Source organism: Falco peregrinus, chromosome 2 (genome assembly GCF_023634155.1).
Source record: "Falco peregrinus isolate bFalPer1 chromosome 2, bFalPer1.pri, whole genome shotgun sequence".
NCBI lineage: Eukaryota > Metazoa > Chordata > Aves > Falconiformes > Falconidae > Falco > Falco peregrinus.
The window spans coordinates 111,603,152-111,623,176 of record NC_073722.1 but is presented as its reverse complement, the minus strand read 5'-3'; the positions used below and the strand labels follow the sequence as shown (position 1 = coordinate 111,623,176).

The 20,025-nt window shown below is 51.4% G+C and overlaps 1 protein-coding gene and 1 long non-coding RNA gene across 3 annotated transcripts; one reads left to right on the top strand and one right to left on the bottom strand.

Moving 5' to 3' along the window:
- Positions 1-10,548: 10,548 nt before the first annotated feature.
- On the bottom strand, positions 10,549-14,443 carry SRSF1 (serine and arginine rich splicing factor 1). 2 transcript variants are annotated; one of them, XR_008745790.1, is made up of 5 exons: positions 13,848-14,443; positions 13,391-13,575; positions 12,950-13,122; positions 11,972-12,686; positions 10,549-11,060 (listed from the first exon to the last, which is right to left on the bottom strand). XR_008745790.1 is itself a non-coding variant. In XM_055795893.1 (4 exons), exons 1-4 carry the CDS (start codon positions 14,039-14,041, stop codon positions 12,492-12,494), a joined length of 747 nt encoding a protein of 248 aa, XP_055651868.1. In that variant the 5' UTR covers positions 14,042-14,443; the 3' UTR covers positions 10,549-12,491. The 2 variants fall into 2 exon arrangements, 1 of the variants encoding a protein (XP_055651868.1); XM_055795893.1 differs by having other exon boundaries at positions 10,549-12,686.
- A 250-nt stretch (positions 14,444-14,693) lies between these two features.
- On the top strand, positions 14,694-18,533 carry LOC129783824 (uncharacterized). The gene is made up of 2 exons (XR_008745791.1): positions 14,694-16,613; positions 16,766-18,533. It is a non-coding gene; the product is annotated as an uncharacterized LOC129783824 (long non-coding RNA).
- The last annotated feature ends 1,492 nt before the right edge of the window (positions 18,534-20,025 follow it).

The following is a 20,025-nucleotide window of genomic DNA, read 5'->3' as shown; positions in this document are numbered from 1 at the left end:
GCTCCAGAGTCAAGTGGTTACGTCAAAATCTGTTTGCATTAAAAAAAAAAAAAAAAATGTTTCTTGACCTTGTGACCCCAGAAAAAAGTTTGTGGATATGTGTCCAGGGGGGCTCAGCTGCACCGAGTGGCCCAGCCACCTGCAGCTCTCAGAGTCCCTCTGCCCTGGGGAATTTAGAGCCTGCTTGTTTTTGACCACCCTGTCTGCGAGACAGTAGACCTCTGTGCTTATGCATCTGTTGGGCAGCGCTGGAAATGTGCAAAATACTACCCTTGCTCTGCAGAAGTTCTGAATGAAGAAAAACAAACCAAAAAAAAGGAGTCAAAAGTTTGCTAACATGCACTCTCAACCCTGCTGGGATCGCACTGGCCCAGCTCACCTGTGGATGGTTTGTTCTGCTCAGCAGAGATGCTCTTCCCAGCCATGGCAGAGGGTTTCCTTCTGCTGCCCTTTATTCCATCCCTGGCACTGCCACCGGCAGAGCGGGGGCTGCAGCACAGCCGAGAGGAAACCCACATTTGCAGAGAGGGGGACACCACTGCCGCTCCTGGTTATTTTTCTCCCAGTTGGCCAGTTATTTTTGTTAACGCTTATTAATGAAGACTTGGGAGAGCTCTCTTTGTTAAAGGCTCACACTCACTTCAATTAAAGGCTAAGAAAACTACCCAAGCGTATCACTGAGTCATCGAAGAAATCCTGACAAGCATGTAGGAGGCTAACTCCACGTTCTTGTTTTTACAACTAAAGAACCAAGAGGGTATAACAGAAACAAAACATGGAAGACTCAAATCCTTCTCACTAAGTCCGAGGAGAGGGAAGCAGAGCTGGAGCCCACTTTCCTCTCAACAGAGCCTGGCTGAGCCCCCCCAGCCCCTCTAGCACCCCTGACACCCCATGGCAGGGCAGTGATTGCTGGGGAAAAGCTGTGTTGGGAGCAAAGTGAACCAAGGCACTGCAGAAAATCCCCAGGGGCAGACAGAGCTCGCAGGAGCTGTATTTACAAAGGGCAAGTCTCTGCCAATCCTGACGAACTTTCCTTTACCCAGAATTATAACTGGAAATATAAAAAGCCACAGTGTTTGAAAACACGTATTTACATTATATATGCCCCAAAGCAGAATAAACAAAGGTTAGATTTGTAAACTCTCCATCTTAATTAAAGCAGTGCTGCATTGGACAAACCCACATAACAGGTGGCTTGAAGTGTTGTGTTATTTAATTTATACCTTCCAGCTCCCTTAGTCATCAAGCTGGGACAGCGATAGCATCAGCAGCCATCCTGCTGCTGCTCTGGTACCCGCAGCGAGCGAGCGTGCAAACGGAATTTCTAGGGCACCAGGAACCATGTGGCCCACTTATCACCATCCCGAGGCTGCTCTTTTCTGCCTTTTCAAACAAAAATCTTCCCTTCTTTCTTCCTCAGCACTTCCCACATTGTTGGGAAGGATAGGAACACTGCCGGGGCATCCCCCGCCTCCAGCACCCGTGCCGATGCTGGTTTGTTGGAGGACTCCCAGGGACCAGGACAGCACCAGGGCTGCCCCTCAGTGCTGCGGCCACACTCTGCCCAACACCAGTGCTGCCGAAACCCCCCGCGCAGCCCTTGGCCACCCGTGTGCCCTCCTGCCACCCAGCACGTGGCTCCCCAGGGACGTCCGCCTCCAGAAGAAGCAGTACCCACAGATAATTTGTCAAACTCACCTTGCAGTACAACTCATACAGAGAGGAGCAGTTTCCTGCACTGTGTTCAGCCACGAAACAGTTAATCAAGTGTCTATTTGCACAGGTGCCATTAGCTGTCCTGTGTGCTCGGAAGCTGGGCAGGGCAGGGGGATGCAGGTGCCCTCTGTGAACCTGGGAGCCCCAGGAGGACAGTACGAACTCTACCCATTTTTACCCGTTATCCTTGCGGGATCCCCCTGTGCATTAGGACCTACAGTGGGACATAAGCAATAAAATCATAATTTGCTTTTCCACTGTCTGTGCATCTCCCATGGTTATAGAACCGATGAGTTGGGCTGGGCAAGAGGCTGCCCCACGGCAGGCGTGTGCACCCACGCACCCTCCTTACCTGGGACCTTCAAAGTGTTTTCCCCCAGCCCCTGCCTGCCTGCTGACAGGCTGTGTTCTGATTTCGTTCGGCAAGCATGTGCTTGCATCGCTAAGAATAGAAAATGTTGTCAAATATTTCAGCTTTAGAGGAGCCCCTTTCTGTTTGCGCTCTGCTCGCTGAGTGATGCGGCGGGCTTTGAATTTTGCAGCTCCATGGGGCTGAAGAGCCCTTGAGTGTGTAAATAAGCTGCGAGACGTTACTGGGAATGTGCTCCCTGCAGGCAGCTTCCTTTCAGCTGCCTCCCAAGTTCATATCCTCTCTGGTTTCTCTCTTTACAGCCTCGACTTCCCTCTCACACTGATCAGGGAAACTAAAAAGGGACAGTAAAACATCAGCGGGAAGCACACGTCCAAGCAGCGCATGTGCCCGCTGCAAAGCCTCAGCCGCTGGCGGGCAGCCTCCCCAGCAGCACGGCCGTCCCATGCCGGCTCACACCGTGGGATGATTCAGCATCCTCTGAAAAGCATCCTGCCACATCCCGCTGCCCAGCGCCTCCCGGGCGAGTGCATCCCTGACCTGCAGCAGAACATGGAAGGTGCTGCAGAGGCAGACAACCCGTTTGCTAGGCAGAGGGAAAGGGAAAGCTCTTGCCAGATGGCTGCCCACAGTTGTCTCCGCTACCACGTGAGCCTGCTGCCATCCATCCCACCCTCCATCCCATGCCCTCGGGCAGCGGCGGCAGTGATGCCCTGCCCGCATCACACCAGGGCCACCACACAGCCTGCCCCAGGGCTTGGCAGGAGTGCTGCCGCTGTAGAGAGTGCTGTCGCCTTCGCGTAATTAGCACATCTGAAAGATCGCTCCACTTTTCAAAAGAGAAAAATAGGATGCAGGAAATTACCAGCCAGCTTGGCTGAATCACTGCAGAAAGGCACTACGACAATCAGCGGAGAAGCAGCAAGAAGCTACTCAAGGGGAAGGAGCCTTGTTAGCATGGCTCAGAAGGGATGGCTGAGCACTGCTCGACTTTTTCATGTTTTCATGCTTTTAGCACCAAACCTTGAGGTGTGTCTGCAGCAGAGATGTATAAGGAGGCAGGGAGGGAAACTGGAAAAGCCAGCATGATGCCCATGGCCACAAGGGCCACACCTGTCCTGGCAGTGGCAGGGAGACCCGCGGGTCCGTACGGAGCTGGGTGTCAGCTCCCACCACGCTCTCACCAGCCCAGGGCTCCATGAGAGCCGGGCGATGCCTCCCGCCAGGCAGGAGCAGCATTACAGCTACTTCACGCTTTCAGGCATCATTTCCCCTTCCCCCATGCCAGACAGCCCTGCAGCCGTCACTGCCCCCCGTGCAGTACTGGACTCTTTCCTTCCCGCTGCGCCTGCTGCACCCCCTGCTCTGCCTCAGCCATGCTGCCAACCTGCCTTGGGAAACCCTTCCCACCCTCCCTGGGATTTCATCACCCTCCCTGACCTTTGCCACCCCCCATGGATCTGGCACCCTCCCCGCTCCCTGCCGTGCCGCAGCAGGTGGATTCCCGCTTTCCGGCAGCCTGAGCTTTGCTTTCCCAGGCACGCAGCACCGCCGGGGGCCGGCTGCCTTCCTCCATAGCTCCACCGCTTCCCTCGCAGCCTGGCACACACCACGGCCATGCGGAGGATGCTCCATGCTTCCAGCCAAGGTGGCCTGCGGGCTGGTGGCCAGCGAGCCACTGCTGCAGAGGAGCCAGCGGGGCTATGTTTAGCCCTGCCGCTGGCGGACAGCGCGCCGGGAAAGTGGTGTTATCTCTTCCCACCTCCTTGTCCTCAGCTGCGCCTGGGCTAATCTCTGCTTGGCACCTTGAGCAGCGGAGCTGCCCCGCGCTGCCAGCGCCCAGTGCGCTTTTGTTATTATTTTGGTTATCTCTGTCACAACTTTTTTCCCACAAAGTGGCTGCTGTCAGCTGCCACACCAACAGAGCGGAGAGAGCTGCTCTCCCCACTCGCCATGCCGGCCCTGGGGATGGGCGGCAGGCTGCTGGCTTTGCCACTGTCCTCAGGCACGTGTGAAACTACTGCCTGCGCCCCAACAGCGGGGCTGTCCCCCTCCACGGGTGCACACATGGGGGACACCCCGGGGCAGCCAGCACACGGCGGGGGGCATGGTGCCGGGGCAGCGATGCCATGCAGCACAGACTGCACATGCTGAAGATCAAACGCTCAGTTCTACACACCTATATGATTCATATATCATTTACACAGAGACATGCGAATACACAGCATTTTCTGTTTCACACAGGGACGTTTCTGAGACCTCCTGGCAGGTGCTCGCTGACCCCTGCCCTTGGCACTTTGCCGTTGAGCAACCGCTGCTCTCCAGAAAAGCATCCATAGTTTGATCTGAACACTTCACAAGACAGAACGTGCACCAATTACCGAGCGGCACGCTCCTCCAGTTAATCACCAGTGACCATTTTTAGTAATAATTCCTTCGGGGCCAAAGACTGCAGGGAGATATCTACTCCAGCCTTGCTCCCCTTCCCACCATCTGCCCCAGCTCCTCCTGGGCACAGGCTGTACGGCCGCAGGCACATAAGGTCAGTGCATTTAGGGAAAAACACAGGCGCTGAATTAGAGCAGCCGAGCCGGCGAGGAAATCCTAGCGCTAATCCCTGATCTTTCACTGACACACGGCAAAGCCCAGGCGAGCCGGCTGCCTCCCTCCTCCCCAGCCACAGCTGGAAAACACGGATAATGCTGCATTACCTTCCCTGCAGGGCTGCTGCGATTAATAGCAGCAAAGAGCTCAGAAATCCTTCAGGGAAGGGGATAGCAGGGATTAATACCCAGCTAGATGGCTGCGGTCCCCCAGGACCCACTCGTGCCTTTGCCAACACCGTGCCCCATTTTCTTTATTCCTTGCTATTTACTTTTTCCTGGGACTTGGGTGTTGTTTAATCTCGTTTGGCAGCTATGGATTGTCTCCAAAATAATTAATGTTTGTGCATTCGTCTGCATCGCTCAGCTGATCCCACGGGGGTGAGCATCCAGCACTGGCCGAAGCGATGATGCTTTGCCTGAGGCTCCTGCCAGCCAAGGAACCGACTCTGCACCACGTCTCCAAGGGACAAACAAAGCCTGTGGTGATACCCACAGACCGCTGCCAAGCCAGTGTGCAGGCACCCGCGCAGCTCTGGCTCCAACAAATTTTGGTGCTGCCAGGAAAAGGTCCCACATCGGCCCAGAAGTCAGGCAGGGGATGATGCTCCCCCTGCCCTCCCTCCTGCCTGCACCCTGCCGCTTGGCAGCGCGCACCTCAAACACCCGCACGTGCATGGGGACGGGGAGGCAACACGGCCAAAGGAGGCAGAGTCCAATCCAACCCAGAGCGGCACAGAGGAAGTTTTTCCCAAGTTTAAAACAGTATCAAAAATCACTAGAAAAACACAGACCTGCCCTTTGTCAGAAGGAAAATACCCGGAGTTCAGCAAACTGCCAAGTTTTCAGTTTTACATTTCCGCTGGCACGCTGGAGGCAGCAGCTCCCTGCAGCCTCTCAGGATCCCAGCGAGTGAAATACTCTGCACCATCCCTGCCGCGGGAGCCAGCCCCGCACCGGAGAGCCCCGTCCACGCTGGCAAATCATCCCAGGTAGATGTCCGTGTGGTCTCAGCTCATCAGGCTCCGTCACATCATCAGCTACGCAGAGTGCAACCAAGTCATGCGAGAAATGGGTATTTTTTTAAAAAAATAATATTATACCCGAAGCGTGAATCCTTAGCTGACTCATAGAAATATGAAACTCACTTAAGGGATGAATGAGAGCTATTAGAATACAGAGGTAATTACTCATATGAACAATGCCCTTCTCAAGTCTTTAATGATTACACAAATTAGTGCATAACATCATGTTAATAGCCCTACGACTGCTGCACATCCACGCGGTGAGCTGGGACCCCCTCACCGCCCGGGACCCCCTCGCCACCCGGGAGCAAGGGGCTGCGGCCCGTCCCGGCTCTCTGGGCTCAGCATGCTGCCAGCAGCACGCACTGCCAGCGGGTACGTCAGGCTCTGCAGTCTGACTCACTCGCCTTCTTCAGGCGTGCAGGAGAGGGATTTTAGGGAACATTTGTTACACAGGGAACTTCCTGGAATCTTGGTTTTAAAAAAAACAAAACAAACCACCAGCTTTCTGTTTGAAATAGAACAGTCTGTTGAAATTTCTGCAATTCGACATAAACTGCTCTTCACTGTGCAGGTGCAGCAAGGATTATTTTGCACTTGGCATAGTGGACTCTTACCAAAGCTGTCGCTATTTTTAGCCAATCTAGAAATTACTGTAATTTTGCTCTACAGCTAAAAACTATTTGCTGTTATCAGGAGTAAGAAATCTCAAGGCACGACTAATGTGAACAGATGAATGAATGAGTCTGCTGTTCTAAAGCAGAAGTTTCTGTTAAAAAGAAAACCAAACCAAAACAAATAACAAAAAAACCCAAACTGTGGTTTCTAGGTGAAACCACAAGTTTTCTAACCATTTGTATTTCAGCACTGATGTTAGGTTTATTAAGTACTCTGCTATCAGTATGATGTGCAATTAAGAAGGACAGCCTCCCTCCCTCCCCACTGCGCTTCCCCCAGTGTTTGCACAATGAAGGCAGTATCAACTCCGCTGCCAACGGGCAGCTGCGCCGGCCCAGGGCAGGACAGAGGGGCCACACAGCCCCGGGGATGACAATTGCCCTCAGTCGTACCAACAAAGCGGCACTATCGGAAGCACAGGACCATCTGAGAAGGCAGATTCCCTGCGCACGAAGGGTGGAGAGCTGCTCCGGTGCTGCCAGGTTGAGAGCACGGTGGCACCGGGGAGGCAATGCCTCCGGCTGGGATGCACAACCAGCCGAGAAACCCACCTGCTTCTGTCCTTGGGATGGAAAACAGAACGATTTGGAAGAGGGTTTGGTTGACCCCTCTGCTTTGACAAAGGTGTTTCCATCCTCCAGTTGCTATCCCTTTCCATCTTCTTTGGAGCCAACAGACTCTTGAAAACATTGAGTTTTGGGAAGAACATGTTCACAAAAAAAAAAAAAAAAAAAAAAGACACTGCGTGCCTTGGTTTTGATCTGTTAAAATCCTTGAAAATGCATTCCCGGAACAAGCACCAGCAGAACAGCTAACGTGGTCTGCCTGCCTGCCTTCCAGCGAAACTTGTTTCCACTAATGTATGTAAAGCATTAAAATAAATGGAAGTTTTACCCAAGAGCCGCAGCTGGGCGAGCGGCTGACTGGCGGCCTGTGCCTGGAAGCCAGCATTCACCACGGGGGAAGCTAAGCTGGCGCTGACTCAGGTTCATTTCCATCCTCAGCCCGAGAAGCCAAAGGGGGGAAAGAGACAGCGCAGTCTCCCCAGCCGTGCCTGGCAGGAGCCGCTGCTCCCAACACCCAGCTGACTCCTAACCACCTCCATCACAAAGCTAACGAGCTCAGAGACGTGGTGTAATTAAAACTGAGAGTACATTAGAAGGCAGAGACTCCTCCACTTAACTCTTCCTAGCGCTATCAAAACTAGTTTATAGCACATTTCTGAGATATTAATTTAATTCATCTATTTGTAAAGTCCATTACACCAATCAGGGAACACGATACTCCCCCTGAAGACAGCGAGCCGTGCTGGATGCTGCCAATCAGAACCAGAAATTAAAAACCAAGGCACCTGGGGAAGCCCTTGGTTCACCCAGTAGCACGGGCTTTCCTGCTCCATCAGCCACATGCCTGGCCATTACCGGGGGGGGGGGGGGGGGGGGGGGGGGGGGGGGGAGGCGGGGGGAAGTCTAGAGGTAGAGGATCTCAAAGCGCTTTACGAACAGGAGCACTCAACAGCATCGCAAGGCACAGATAGGGAGAGCAAAGCCAGCGGCTGGCACCGCATGTGCGGGGCCGATGCACAGCGGCAGGGGACGCAGGCAGCGGGGTGTCCGCCACAGCCGTGCCACCTCTGTCCCCTCGGTGTGGAAAGCCAAAATGAGAGAAAACTCCAGCGCTGCTCCATCCCCTTCCATCTTCTTTAAGAACCCAATGTCAGGAGCACTGCACAAAGTGGTCCATGTCACCAACTCCCAATGCAGAGCAACACCGGCGTTACCCCTTGGCAGAGGCCAGTGCCCTCCCGCGCTCCACGCCCGGGAGGAATGGCCTTTTTATGCTGCAAACCACTGCTGAGATAATCTCCGAAGCAAACAGTCATCGTTTCCCACTCGCGCAGCTCAGCTGCACGTAACAGAACTGAGCGCTGAAGCACCCCAGGACCAAGCTCCACATTTTTAAAGTCCTCCTGCACCTCTAACAGATTGTACAGGTACTTCTGTGGCTCAAACTCAGCTGAACCCGCTCCTGAATTAGTGCTCCAGTGCGTTAATTAGCTCCTTATGAACTTGCTTAGAGCCACTGGCTCTGCCTGGACTCCCTGGGTTGGAACCCAGACTTCTGTTATCTCAAAGAGGGGACTGAGAGCCCTCCAGCTGCGGGGGGTCCCAGCCTTCCTCGCTCTTCCTCCCCCAGGGACTTCATCTTTCCAAACTGTCCGCAGCCAGAGCAGAGTCCTCCCCAACATCACTTCACTTCAGCCAAGTTTCAAACTTCCAAGTTTCCCTTCCTGAAAGAAAAGGTTTTGCTTCCCTAAGCACTTTTGTAACCGGCGCTTTACGACTGCTCCCATTTCACCCTTCTTGAACAGGGGTGACAGAACCGATCAGTGCCCAGATTTGGGGGTTTGGGGGCCAAACTTCCCCATACCTTAACAGCACGTACCTCTGTGCCGCCCTGCATGGTGCTGCCTGCTCCCATTTCCCACACCCCGACAAACAAACTGGTGAGAGCACTGCACCTTCCTGCTCCTGCTGCTCATCCCTGCAGCTCTTCTCATCCCTGCCAGCACCGTCCCACAGCCACTCAAGTGTCTACGTCTGTTCTGTGCACACATAGCTCTTGCCTCCCCCAGCAATGCTTTGCTATCAGGATTTTATCATTTTTGGAAAACAGTACATTTCATGTACACATCTTTGGCAACATTCTGCAAACAACCTTCCGCCACAAGCCGTCACCATGCACAGCGCCCTTCACGTTTCACACATGCCAGCACACCATGCTTAAACCCCAGATATGTTAATCCTGCCCCAAAACACAAATCCCACCTGAGAACAAAGCCGTCTCTTCCTGCCCCCCTCCCCACAGGACACTATACAGCCCTGCCACACTGAACAACCTACTCCCACCCACCTCTGAGATTACACACACACCTTCCTGGGGGGTGCTGATCCCGGCTGGGCCAGGCAGCAGGCGCTCACCAAAGCCACTGTCACCCCTCCTCAGCCGGCCAGGGGACAGAGAACAGAACAAAAGGCTTGTGGGTCCAGATGGGGACAGGGAGATCACTCAGGAATTGCTATCGCAGGCAAAATGGGCTTGACTTGGGGAAAACTGATTTATTACCAATTAAATCAAAGGGTAATGAGAAATAAACCCAAATCTTAACACACCTTTCCTCCCCACTTTTCTCTTCATCCTGGGTTTGGCTCCACTCCCAATCTTCCCCCAGAGCAGCACAGGACAGGGAATGGGGGTTACATTCTGCCTCACTCTCTTCCCTGGCTCCAGCGTGGGTCCCTCCCACAGGTGCAGCCGCCCCCCAGGCACAGCCTGCCCCAACGTGGGTCCCCCAGCTGTGCCCGGAGCTGCTCCAGCACAGGCTGCCCATGGGTGACCGCTCCTTCAGGCACCCCCTGCCCCAGCATAGGGCCCCGGCTGGGGCCACAGCCTGCTCTGGGCTGCCAGGGACCCCCTGCTCCACGCCTGGAGCCCCTCCTGCGCTGACCCGGTGCCTGCAGGGCTGCTGCACTCACACTCATACTCACTCTTCACCTCTGGCTGCGGTTGCACAGGATTTCTCTCAAACACATTACCCTGCCGCTGTGGCTGACGGGCTCAGCCATTGCCAGCAGGTCGGTGGTGGAGCCGGCTGCACTGGCTCTGCAGGGCACGGGGGAAGCTGCTGGCAGCTTCTTCCAGACACCACCCCTGCAGCCCCCCGCTACCAAACCCCTCCACACCATCAACTCAACCACGAAGCTAAGAGGCACCTGTGCCATGCTCCCTAGGACAGGCCTCCACGCTGGCCGTTACCTTGTGCAGAAACACCTTCCTGCTCCACAGCAACGCTCTGCTCTTTAATTCATTGTAAATTATTCAGGCACAAGCAACGTCATTTCATCAGACCACCGAAGGAATAAGCTCACATTTTCCCTCTGTGATCTCTTTTCACCTACTCATATAATAAATTCCACCCATTTCCCAGGGAACTGATCCTTTATTTAGGAGAAGCTCAAACACAAACGCTTCCTGTGAAACACTACATCTCTGTTGAGCACAAAAGCCTTTTGTCTGAAAACTTGCAATTTCACAATGCTACAGCGGCAAGCAAAGACTAAGACTCTTAGCAACAAATGATGACAACCATGGGCACTTTTTAAAAAATTTTATTTGTCAAAGAAAAAAAAAAGGCAATAGCCAATTGAAAACCTACTTAAATCTTTAACTCCAATTTTTGTCTTTAAATTTAGAGAAATGACTTATTTACTTTTTTTTTTTTTAAACAAACCCCCCTTTTTCCCCTTTAACGTTTACCATCTACTCGTGCTGAATCCTTCCAAGGAGATTGCTCCAGCGTACCTCTCCAGGTCCTCGCTTTGCTCCTTTTACCAAAAAACATGAAAAACTCCATCGTGCATCTTAAGGGCTCCAATCGTCAAAAATAGGAAAAAAATATCTTTGGAATAGCCAATTGAGTTGAATAAAAAAAATCCACACGAATGCGGTTTGGTTGGGGCAGGAATCCACTCCTATGTTCCTGGTAATTTGATCCCGCTCCATGAATCCTTGTAATTCAGCCTCCCTATCCTATCCACATTATGATTTGAATCCAATGATCCAGCTCCAAGGATTGGGATCCAGTGAGCCCTCTCCAATCCAAACCTTTATAACCAGCAAAACCAAAAAAGAGGAGGCAAAAAGTTAGATACTGTAATGAAAAAATAGGATTCTGGGGAATGATCAGTTATGTTTGCCATCAATTAATACAGATGTACATTAATAACTATCAATTCCCCAAAACAAACTTTTGAATGGTGATGCTCAGATAATTTTTAGAAATGTTAATTACTATTTGGAGGAAACATCGTAATATTTACAATATGTCAACTGAAAATGCCAACATACTCATTGCTCGTACGGTGGTGTGCTACAGGTTTTGTGGTTGCAAAAAATGTTTATGAAACTGGAAAAGCTTACTGCTAAAGCTATCCACCTACTGTGTGTCTGAACTATAGCTAGCACTCCCAGCTGGAAGGTAACAAAATTAACTAACCGGAGTTTTCAAACATATCGGTGAGTCAATTGTGAATTAGTCTGAGGGGGCAGGGCTGAGACTTTAAGAAATTATTCCCACCTAGGTTTTCTAATTTTGCTTTCATTCTGATACTTTAAAAAAATGAAATAGCAACGCTGTATCAGTCACACAGAGGACATGCAGATTTTAGCAGTATTGATATTATACTCTGATTTAAAGATACCCTTGATCTACTACAAGTGTACAAATACTACATAACATTAACACTTGTAACCAAATGCTGCGTGACAAGGTAAACCAATACTCCCACCCCCGTCCCAGGTTATTCCTTTAAAAAAACTAGAATGGAATAGAGAATTACAAAAGCAAGTATTTAGCCACAACTGCCCCCCCAAAAAAAAGTTTTAAAGAAAAAGGGCAATTGTAGGTCTGCAGTAACTAGAACATGCCTGAAGTGACACGCACTCAATTAACCTGTCTCTCAGTATAAGGTCAATACTGCCAAGTTCATCTGTGACAATAGCACTTGGAGTCATACCATTGCCTCCATTATTGATCTGATCCTCCTCAATCCTCCTTTTGACAATCCTAAAATGATTGACATGTGCTCCACAATCCTTTAATCCAAAGCATTCTTAATCCATCTCTTCAGATATGTCTACAGAAAGACACACGAAAAGGCAAGATAAAATATAAGATCCCCCAGAAGAGACAAGTTAGCCACAAACATCCCAACATCCCCAGCTCGTATAAACCATAGCTGAACACTGAGACATTTACACAGCAATACCACAGTTCGAAGAATGTTGGTATTTAACTAGAACTGAATCGAAACAATCCTGACTGACATCAATTAAAATACAATTTACCAAAGACATGAGGGGAATGTTGATGTTAAGGAGCAAATACTCACTAGGGATTTTACACAAGAATGCAATTCAACACTTCAGCCAATTTGAATAAACAGTTTGAATTAAAAAAAAATGAAAGACTATACTAAGTAAAGGAAAACTGTGTACAACATGGGGTTCTACAAAAAGATCAGAGCTAGTGATCGTTTATGTACGAGATCGGGATCTGCTGTGGCGGGGAGAGTAGCGTGGAGATCCTCTGCTTCTTCTTGGGGAATAACTGCGGCTTCTGCTGTTGCTTCGACTACGGCTTCTGCTACGACTACGGCTGCGTGACCGAGATCTTCCATAGCTTGGACTTCTTGGGCCATCAACTTTAACACGGATGTAGGCAGTTTCTCCCTATTGAATAGACAGAACTTTCGATTGAAAAGTCTAGGCTTTAGGGCCATCTTTTTAGGCATGCTGACAGACTGAAGATACCGTTTACTACAGCACAGAAATAGACATCAAAACTTTAAAGTCTATCTCCTGACAAACTGACCACAGACTTATTTAGCTGCTTTGCACATAAACAATGAACGCCACACGTTCCTTACCTTCAAATCCTACTGTTAAGCCCCTTGTATCCAATTCTGGCCAAAGAAAGTAAGTATGAAACCTACCTCATGAGATCTAAATTTAGTGTTATCCAGTTTTCGCACAGCGTAGGTCATATCTTCCTTCCGTACAAACTCCACGACACCAGTGCCATCTCGGAAAACATCAGCATAACATACATCACCTGCTTCACGCATGTGATCCTTTAAATCCTGCCAACTTCCACTTGGAGGCAGCCCTATATAAAAAGCAAGACGTTTCTTTAAAACCGGATTACGTTCTCACCTCCTGCAGTTACAGCGCCAGCTCGCAGCAAGGGAAAGCCAGCTATTTTGTAAGCCGAGGCGCTGCCCGGAGGAGCGGCTCGCACCGTGCGGACAGCGTTCCTCCCCGGCTACGCGAGGCGATGCTTTTTAAGAAACTTGGAGCTGCATCACCTCTGGCCGGGCAGCTTGCCTGCGGGACCCCGGGGGAAGCGCTTGAGCTAAGAGAGAGGAATGACTCACCCGAGACGATCACTCTGTACTCCGAGCGCCGGGACGGGGGGCCGTACCTGCCCCGGGGGGCTCCACCCCCGCCGCCGCCGCCGCCGCCCCTGCCGGTGCCCCGGCCGCTCCGAGGGAACTCCACGCGGAGGCGATACCCATCGTAATCGTAGCCGTCCCGCCCGTAGACGGCGTCCTCCGCGTCCCTGCGGGCCGGGACAGGGCGGTGAGCGCGGCCCCGCCTGCCCCCGCGCCGCCCCCCCGCCTTTGTTCCCGCTTCCCGCCGGCCCCACCCCGCGCCCCCCCCCGGTCCCCCGCGCCGCCGCCCCGGGGACGAGGGCCCGATGCGGCCCGGGCGGGCGGAGGCGGCTGCCCGCGCCTCACGGTGGGGGGGGGGGGGGGGGGGGGGCGGAGAGGCCGCGGCGGGGCCCGATCCCCCTCCCTGGGGAGCGCCCGGGGGCGGGGGGTGGTGTCTCACCTGGGGTCCTCGAACTCGACGAAGGCGAAGGGCGGGCCCCCGCGGCGGTTCTTGAGGTCGATGTCGCGGATGGCCCCGTACTTGTAGAAGACGTCCTCGATGTCCTTGGTGCGGATGTCGGGGGGCAGGTTCCCCACATAGATGCGGCAGTCGTTGTTGCCGGCTGGGCCGCGGATCACGCCCCCTCCGGACATGGCAAGGTCAGCAATGGCTGCGGCGGTGGAGGGCCGGAGCGCGGAGAGCGGGCGGGCAAGCGGGCGCGGGGCCGAGCCGGGCACACGGGAGCGCACACGCCGCCTCCCCCAACAACCGCTTCAAAATGGCGACGGCGGCTCCCCTCGCGGTCCTACTGCGCGCAGCGATTTCACCCCGGGACGCAGCACCGCCCTCGCTGGCGGCGAGCGAGACGGAGCCGCGTCTACGGCCGCGCCCTCACTCGTCCGCGCTGCGCATGCGCGGCCTCCAAGGAAAGTAGTCCCTCCTTCCTTGCCCCACTCGGCAGCTCCACCCGAGAAGTCCAACCCGTTCTGGTGGTGCAGCTGCTGAGCGCGAAGGTGCGACGAGCCCAGCCCGACCTCGGAAAGCCGCCACTGCCCGCCGCAAGGGAGGAACGCAATGCCCGGCCGCGGTTTTGACGGCGGCAGGCCGTATGGTGTCACATCCGGTGCGGCGGCCGCGCCAAGAAGGACCGGCCGGGGCCGGGGAGGGTGTGTCCCATAATGCACCGCGGCGGCGGGGGGCGCTTGGCGCCAAGGCGCGGGGAGTGTCCCACAATGCCCTGCGCGGGGAGGGGCTGCAGCGCCGTGTGCAGCGGCAGAGTTGGGGTGGGCTGGGCAATGGCGCGGGGCAGGTGTTTTGCTCCCGCATGTGGGCCGAAGCGCTGCGGCCTCAGCCGGGCCGCGATCCTGTCAATTTGGTGTGGGCCCAGGGGGGCGTGGGGAAAGAGCTCTGAGCTCCCCGAGGCGGGTGGAGGGCCGAGGGTAGGACGGAGGTGAGCTGGGACAGGCTCGGCCGCGCTGAGGTAAAATGGCTGCCCTGAGGGCACAAGGAGCCGAGTCCAGGCCTGGGTCCGCTGCTCAGCCATGCGAGCATCCTGCTTGCATATCTTCTTCAGCAGAGCATTAAAGTTAAGGTTTAGGGCTGTCGGTCTTTTGTTTTTTCCCCAACACTGTGCTCTCCCATTTCCAGACACTATATTGTCATTCCTAGGGGCTCTTGCATCAGACTAATCTCACAGCCTGCTGTGGCAGGGCATTCAAATCTGTTTCACAGGCTGAGCACGATGACTTTGGCCAGAGCAAACTGTAACAATGTACTTTACTTTGAGTTTATGTAAGTTAATACAAATGAAGGACAAAAAAAGCACTTGGGGCTGAGGCGAAGTTGTATCTGGAGTGGATGCATTTATGAAAACATTGTCTCCTGTGGGCTATGTGCTCCCTCAGAAGTGTGTGCTAAGTGGTGCGTCTTTAGAGGTTTAATGTAGAGATCCATGAGAAATGTATGCAAAAATAGGGCAGAAAAGGATTTTCTGGGGAAGAAGCAAGGCGATAACGTACAACTATGTTTATGAGGTTGTAAGTCACTTTAAAACACCAGTGTCAGTCTAGTTTGTCACAAAAGCCCTGAAAGGTATGAAGGCAGTAAAGGCAGTGTGAGACAGACAGACCGCAGCAGCGCGCCCCAGCAGCTCCTCCCTGGCGTGTCCCACCTTGGGACCTGACCAAAGCTTGTTCCTCTGCTTGTGTGCACTGCTCCAAGATCAGGTCACAAATTGCTTTTGCAGTGAGAATTTTTGGTATCCACAAGATATAACAGATGTGGGAGGGATACTTCTAAAAATGTTTGAAATAATTGTACTTCTGCAATGTGGATGTCTCTCGTTTATCGCTTAGTATCTTTCCTATCTGCACACGTGAGCCCACGTGGTGCCGGAAGGGTTGAGTCACTGTAACCACCATGATGGGGTTAAAGTAGTATCTGAGCTTGTAGAAAAACCCTTTAGCCTCCTAAGTTAATTAAGGGATTTTGAAAAATGTGTCATGCCTCTTTAGGAGAGTCTGTCATGCGTACTTCATTTTTCATGTATTAATTAAAAATGTATATTCCTCTAGAAAAACAGCAATTCCTGATGACTTACAGTTAGAAAAATATTTTTGGTCTAACGTCATAATGTGCTTGACTGTTACAAATGCCTTTCATTTTTCTCTCGTATAGGTTAAAGTACAGCAATGTGCTCTGCTCTAGTGATTTCTAACATTGGTAATATCTATGCTAGATTGCTAGTGGTTTAAATAAAGACTGCTATTAATCACTGAAAGATGTTATGAGAAAGCACATCTTCAGAAGTGGTGGTTTACAAAGTATAGATGACCAGCTATCTAGGGATTTTCTACATTGTTAAAAGAGTATTGTGGTTTCACAACTCTGTAGCAGAATACACACTGGCAAGACGGTGACTGCGGAGCTCCTGAGGTTGGAGCACTGAGCTGCAGGACTTCAGTGGGAACTTTAGGATAAATAAATTTTTTGAAGCAGCGAGTTTAACAAGCTAATTCAATTCTTTGCCCACTCAGTAGAAATACTTGTTGCATATTTAAAAAAAGAACAATTTCCCTTCCTCACAAAAAAGCAAATCTCAAAGACCACGAATATGCTTCTTCCCAGGTTCAGGGAAGGTTCCAGCCCTTGCCAAAAAATGAATCTTTGTTTCCAAAAGCTTATTAAACTGCTGGAAGTTATTCTTAAAGGCATAACAAAAAAGTGGTAAGTCTGCCTATTTTGTGAAAACCCTACTGCATAATTTCTTTTGTGTGTTAATAATCCTCATAACTGCTTTAAATTACTGCTTTAATTACCTTAATGAAGTGTCTCTTTATAGAAATATTGACTGTTTTCTCCCTCATTACCTTTTTTAGCTCTGTGTTATCAGCGGAACCCTTAAAACAGTCGGGTAAGCTGCACAACATTCATTTTCTTTGTTGGAGTCGCTTTTGGCTTTCTGGTAAAATGTGTGTGGAGAATCATTAAATAATTATGTGGAAAATAAATTACTGGGAAGGAAAAGGCAAATAATCTTGCTGAAAAAAAAAGAAGCCAACTACTGTAAAACAACAAGCTTTTGTTCTCAAAAGAAGAGTGATGAAAAACAGGGGTTTCCAACTGAGAATATTGATGGATAATGCAAATAGAACCGTGCCACCCAGTACACGAAGTGTCAAGGCAGGTGGGGATGTGCTGGGCAGCACTTTGTTACGGCTGCTCCTCACTCTGCTTTAGGCCTGCTCATGCACAGAAAGAAAACTAGCCGCTTTGTTTGGCCCTCCCTGGCATTTCCGCAGCCTTCACTCCCAGGCCTCTTCCCCGGGTTAAAATGCACTCCCACTCACTGCAAATACCCGTCCCGGTGCCCGGGGCGGGGGGGGGTGGGGGCTTTTTCTGCAAAGATACTGAAATGCTTTACAATGGGCTCACCGCTCGCTTTTGTTTAGGATGAAACAGAAGCGCTGGGAGGTTTCCCAGGATGAGCTGGTAGGGCTGGGGGCAGCGCCGGGGTGCAGCCCACCTCTGAGCAGGTTGGCCGTGGCTGTGGTTCTGCGTGCTGGCTGCCATCGCTCTTGCTGCTCCTCTGGCTCTGTTCGCAGAACCTGTTTTTCCTAATCTGAAGTACGTAGGATCCAGCTGGGATTAGTTTTGACTAATCTTACTTTGTTGCAAAATAACAGTTCATCAAAGCTCAGATTGTTTAGAAGAAAAAGAATGGTTTTTAAAGCCACCTCTTAAGTTGTAACTGTTTCTTCGGAGAACTAAGCTTTGAATTGTCCAAACTTGCCGTTTCCCTCCCGTAACAGCCCTGGATATGCTGCATGAGTGGTTTCATCTGGCATTTCACAGCAGCGCAGAACCACACGGGTAGGGTCTTTGGAATATAAATTTGAAACATAAAGCTGGTATTTTGGGGGCCTTCAGTTTTAAGTAGTGCCTCCATGTTACCAACGCTATTAATTTTCATGCAGAAAAAAGATGCAAAAATACAGCCTGCGATTTTTTTGGAGAAACTCTGAGTGCATTGGTAAGACGAGGAAAGTGTGTGTAAGTTTGAAAGTATTTCCCACAAAGGTGGATGGTGGCAGAGCTCGTTCTGTTTGCATAGATTTATTTGCAAGCCAGAAGGTTTTCACGTGTGCATGCTGTAGCATGTCTCGATGCAAACGAAAACCACAACACACTTAGGTGAATTTCTCAGGAAAGCCAGCCTGAAAGGGAACACACAGGCAGAGATTTAAAGAAAAGCCACGCGGAAGAGCAGGCTGCAGCGACTGGCCTTTTCCATAGGTAACACCACTGGAATTCAAAGCACTCCTGGAAGGCATTGTGAAAATGCTCATTTTTAGAAATGAAACATCAATCTTTTTTCTTCATTAGAGCAGCTACACCATTACAGCTGTTAAGCACGACGTGTTTGGCAGGGCTGTGCTCATGAGGCCCCAGAGCAGACAGCTGGGGTCTTCACGGGACCCTACAGCCGCAGCTGCGCAGGACCACCAGCCACCTCCTCACCCTGGGCTGGTCTCCAGCAGCATGCCAGGCCAGCTGGAGGGGCGCAAGTAATCTATTTAAATTGCATGTGGTTGTTTGTCTTGATAGTAGCTGTTAAAGGTTAATTTAAAAAAAATTTAAAAATCAGGGGGGTTGATGTGATTTCTTCTGTCTTGTTTTTATGTTACTCTGATTTTCAGCGCCTGGTTTCACCTTTGATTTCCCACATACCAGTGCACTGCATCTGGGGGTGGGGAGGAGAAGAGGCAGCAATTAGTACAGACTGAGAAGTTTAAATGGCCCCCCCAACCTGTTTTAATTGATTTCATTCTCTGGGAAAACATTTATGTTCATACAGGGCTCTGCGGGCTCCTCCTGCCCACTCTCCCTTGCTCCCTGTCTCCCGCTGTAACTGAATATTGCAGCAGCTGGTTACATTGCTCTTCCCTCTCCCACCCTGGTGGGATGCTCCAAGGCCTGGCATGGATGAAGGAAAATCAATGGAACCTGTTAATGAAAACAAACCTGCTAAGGTTTATCCCTGCTAGGGAATAAATAAGCAAAAGGGAGCGTGTCCATGTGGGTTGCTCATTTCAGAGAGATCCTTGTGGTTAGGGGGAGACTGGCCAGTGAGGGTTTCCCTGCAACTGTTCCCTTGCTCCCTTTTCTTTTGCTATTTGTATTTCTCTCTGCATTCCCAGGAGTTGCCTCCTTTCCTCTCGATGCCTTCCCGCACCCAGGCGTGTGGCATATGGCTGGCTGAGCTGGCTGTGCTGGGATCCACTGAGGAGCCACTGTCGTAGCACAGGCTGGTGGCACGGCACCGGTGCTGGCAGCTCGCCGGCTCAGCACCTCCTTTCCCACCGCTTGTGCTTTTGACTCAGAGCAAGTGATGCCGTCCTGAAACAGGGAACTGAGACAGCCAGCGGTGACAAAGCCCCTGGGAGGTAGCGCTGAGCCAGCCAGCCCTTGGAGCAAGAGCCCTGTGCTGCAGGGCTTATTGAACGGGCAATATTTTGTATTTGTCCATAAGAACTCTCGATAGCTTCTCATCTGTGCATGGCATCTGTCACCTGCCCCGCCAGGAAATGACAGCGCCATGGCGCTGCCGTCAGCTGCCCTGCCACAGGCAGCGAGAGCTTGGATTTAGACATCCCAGGGGACATCTTCGTGGTAGCCATGCCACCGAGCTGAACCTCAGGAGCATGGGTAGAGCTCAATCTTTTTGTTCTCCAAAAATAACCCCAATTTGCTAGGCCTCGGTGGTTTTTAAAAGGAGGTTTTCCATTAGCTTTCCATCAGGGAGCCGCTGGCAGCACTGCCGACGTCCCCGCTCCCTCCTCAGCTCGCGGCTTTCAGAGACGATGGACACAGCCCCTGTGGCATCAGTGTGGGTTTGCTGGGTTTTTTTAATACAAGGAAAGAGAACGAGTAAGAAATGCATTAACATTTGTTTCAAGCAGAATATTTTTAAATACAAATAAAGTTTTAGGAACTGTTTTATTGACATCTGTAACTTTATGTAAACATTTGAGAAAGGTGAGGGATTGCGATAACCACTTGAATACAAGGAGCAATGCAGACCAAGGCAGGAGTGACACCAAGCCATGTATTTTTACTATCTGAGCTCGATGAAAGG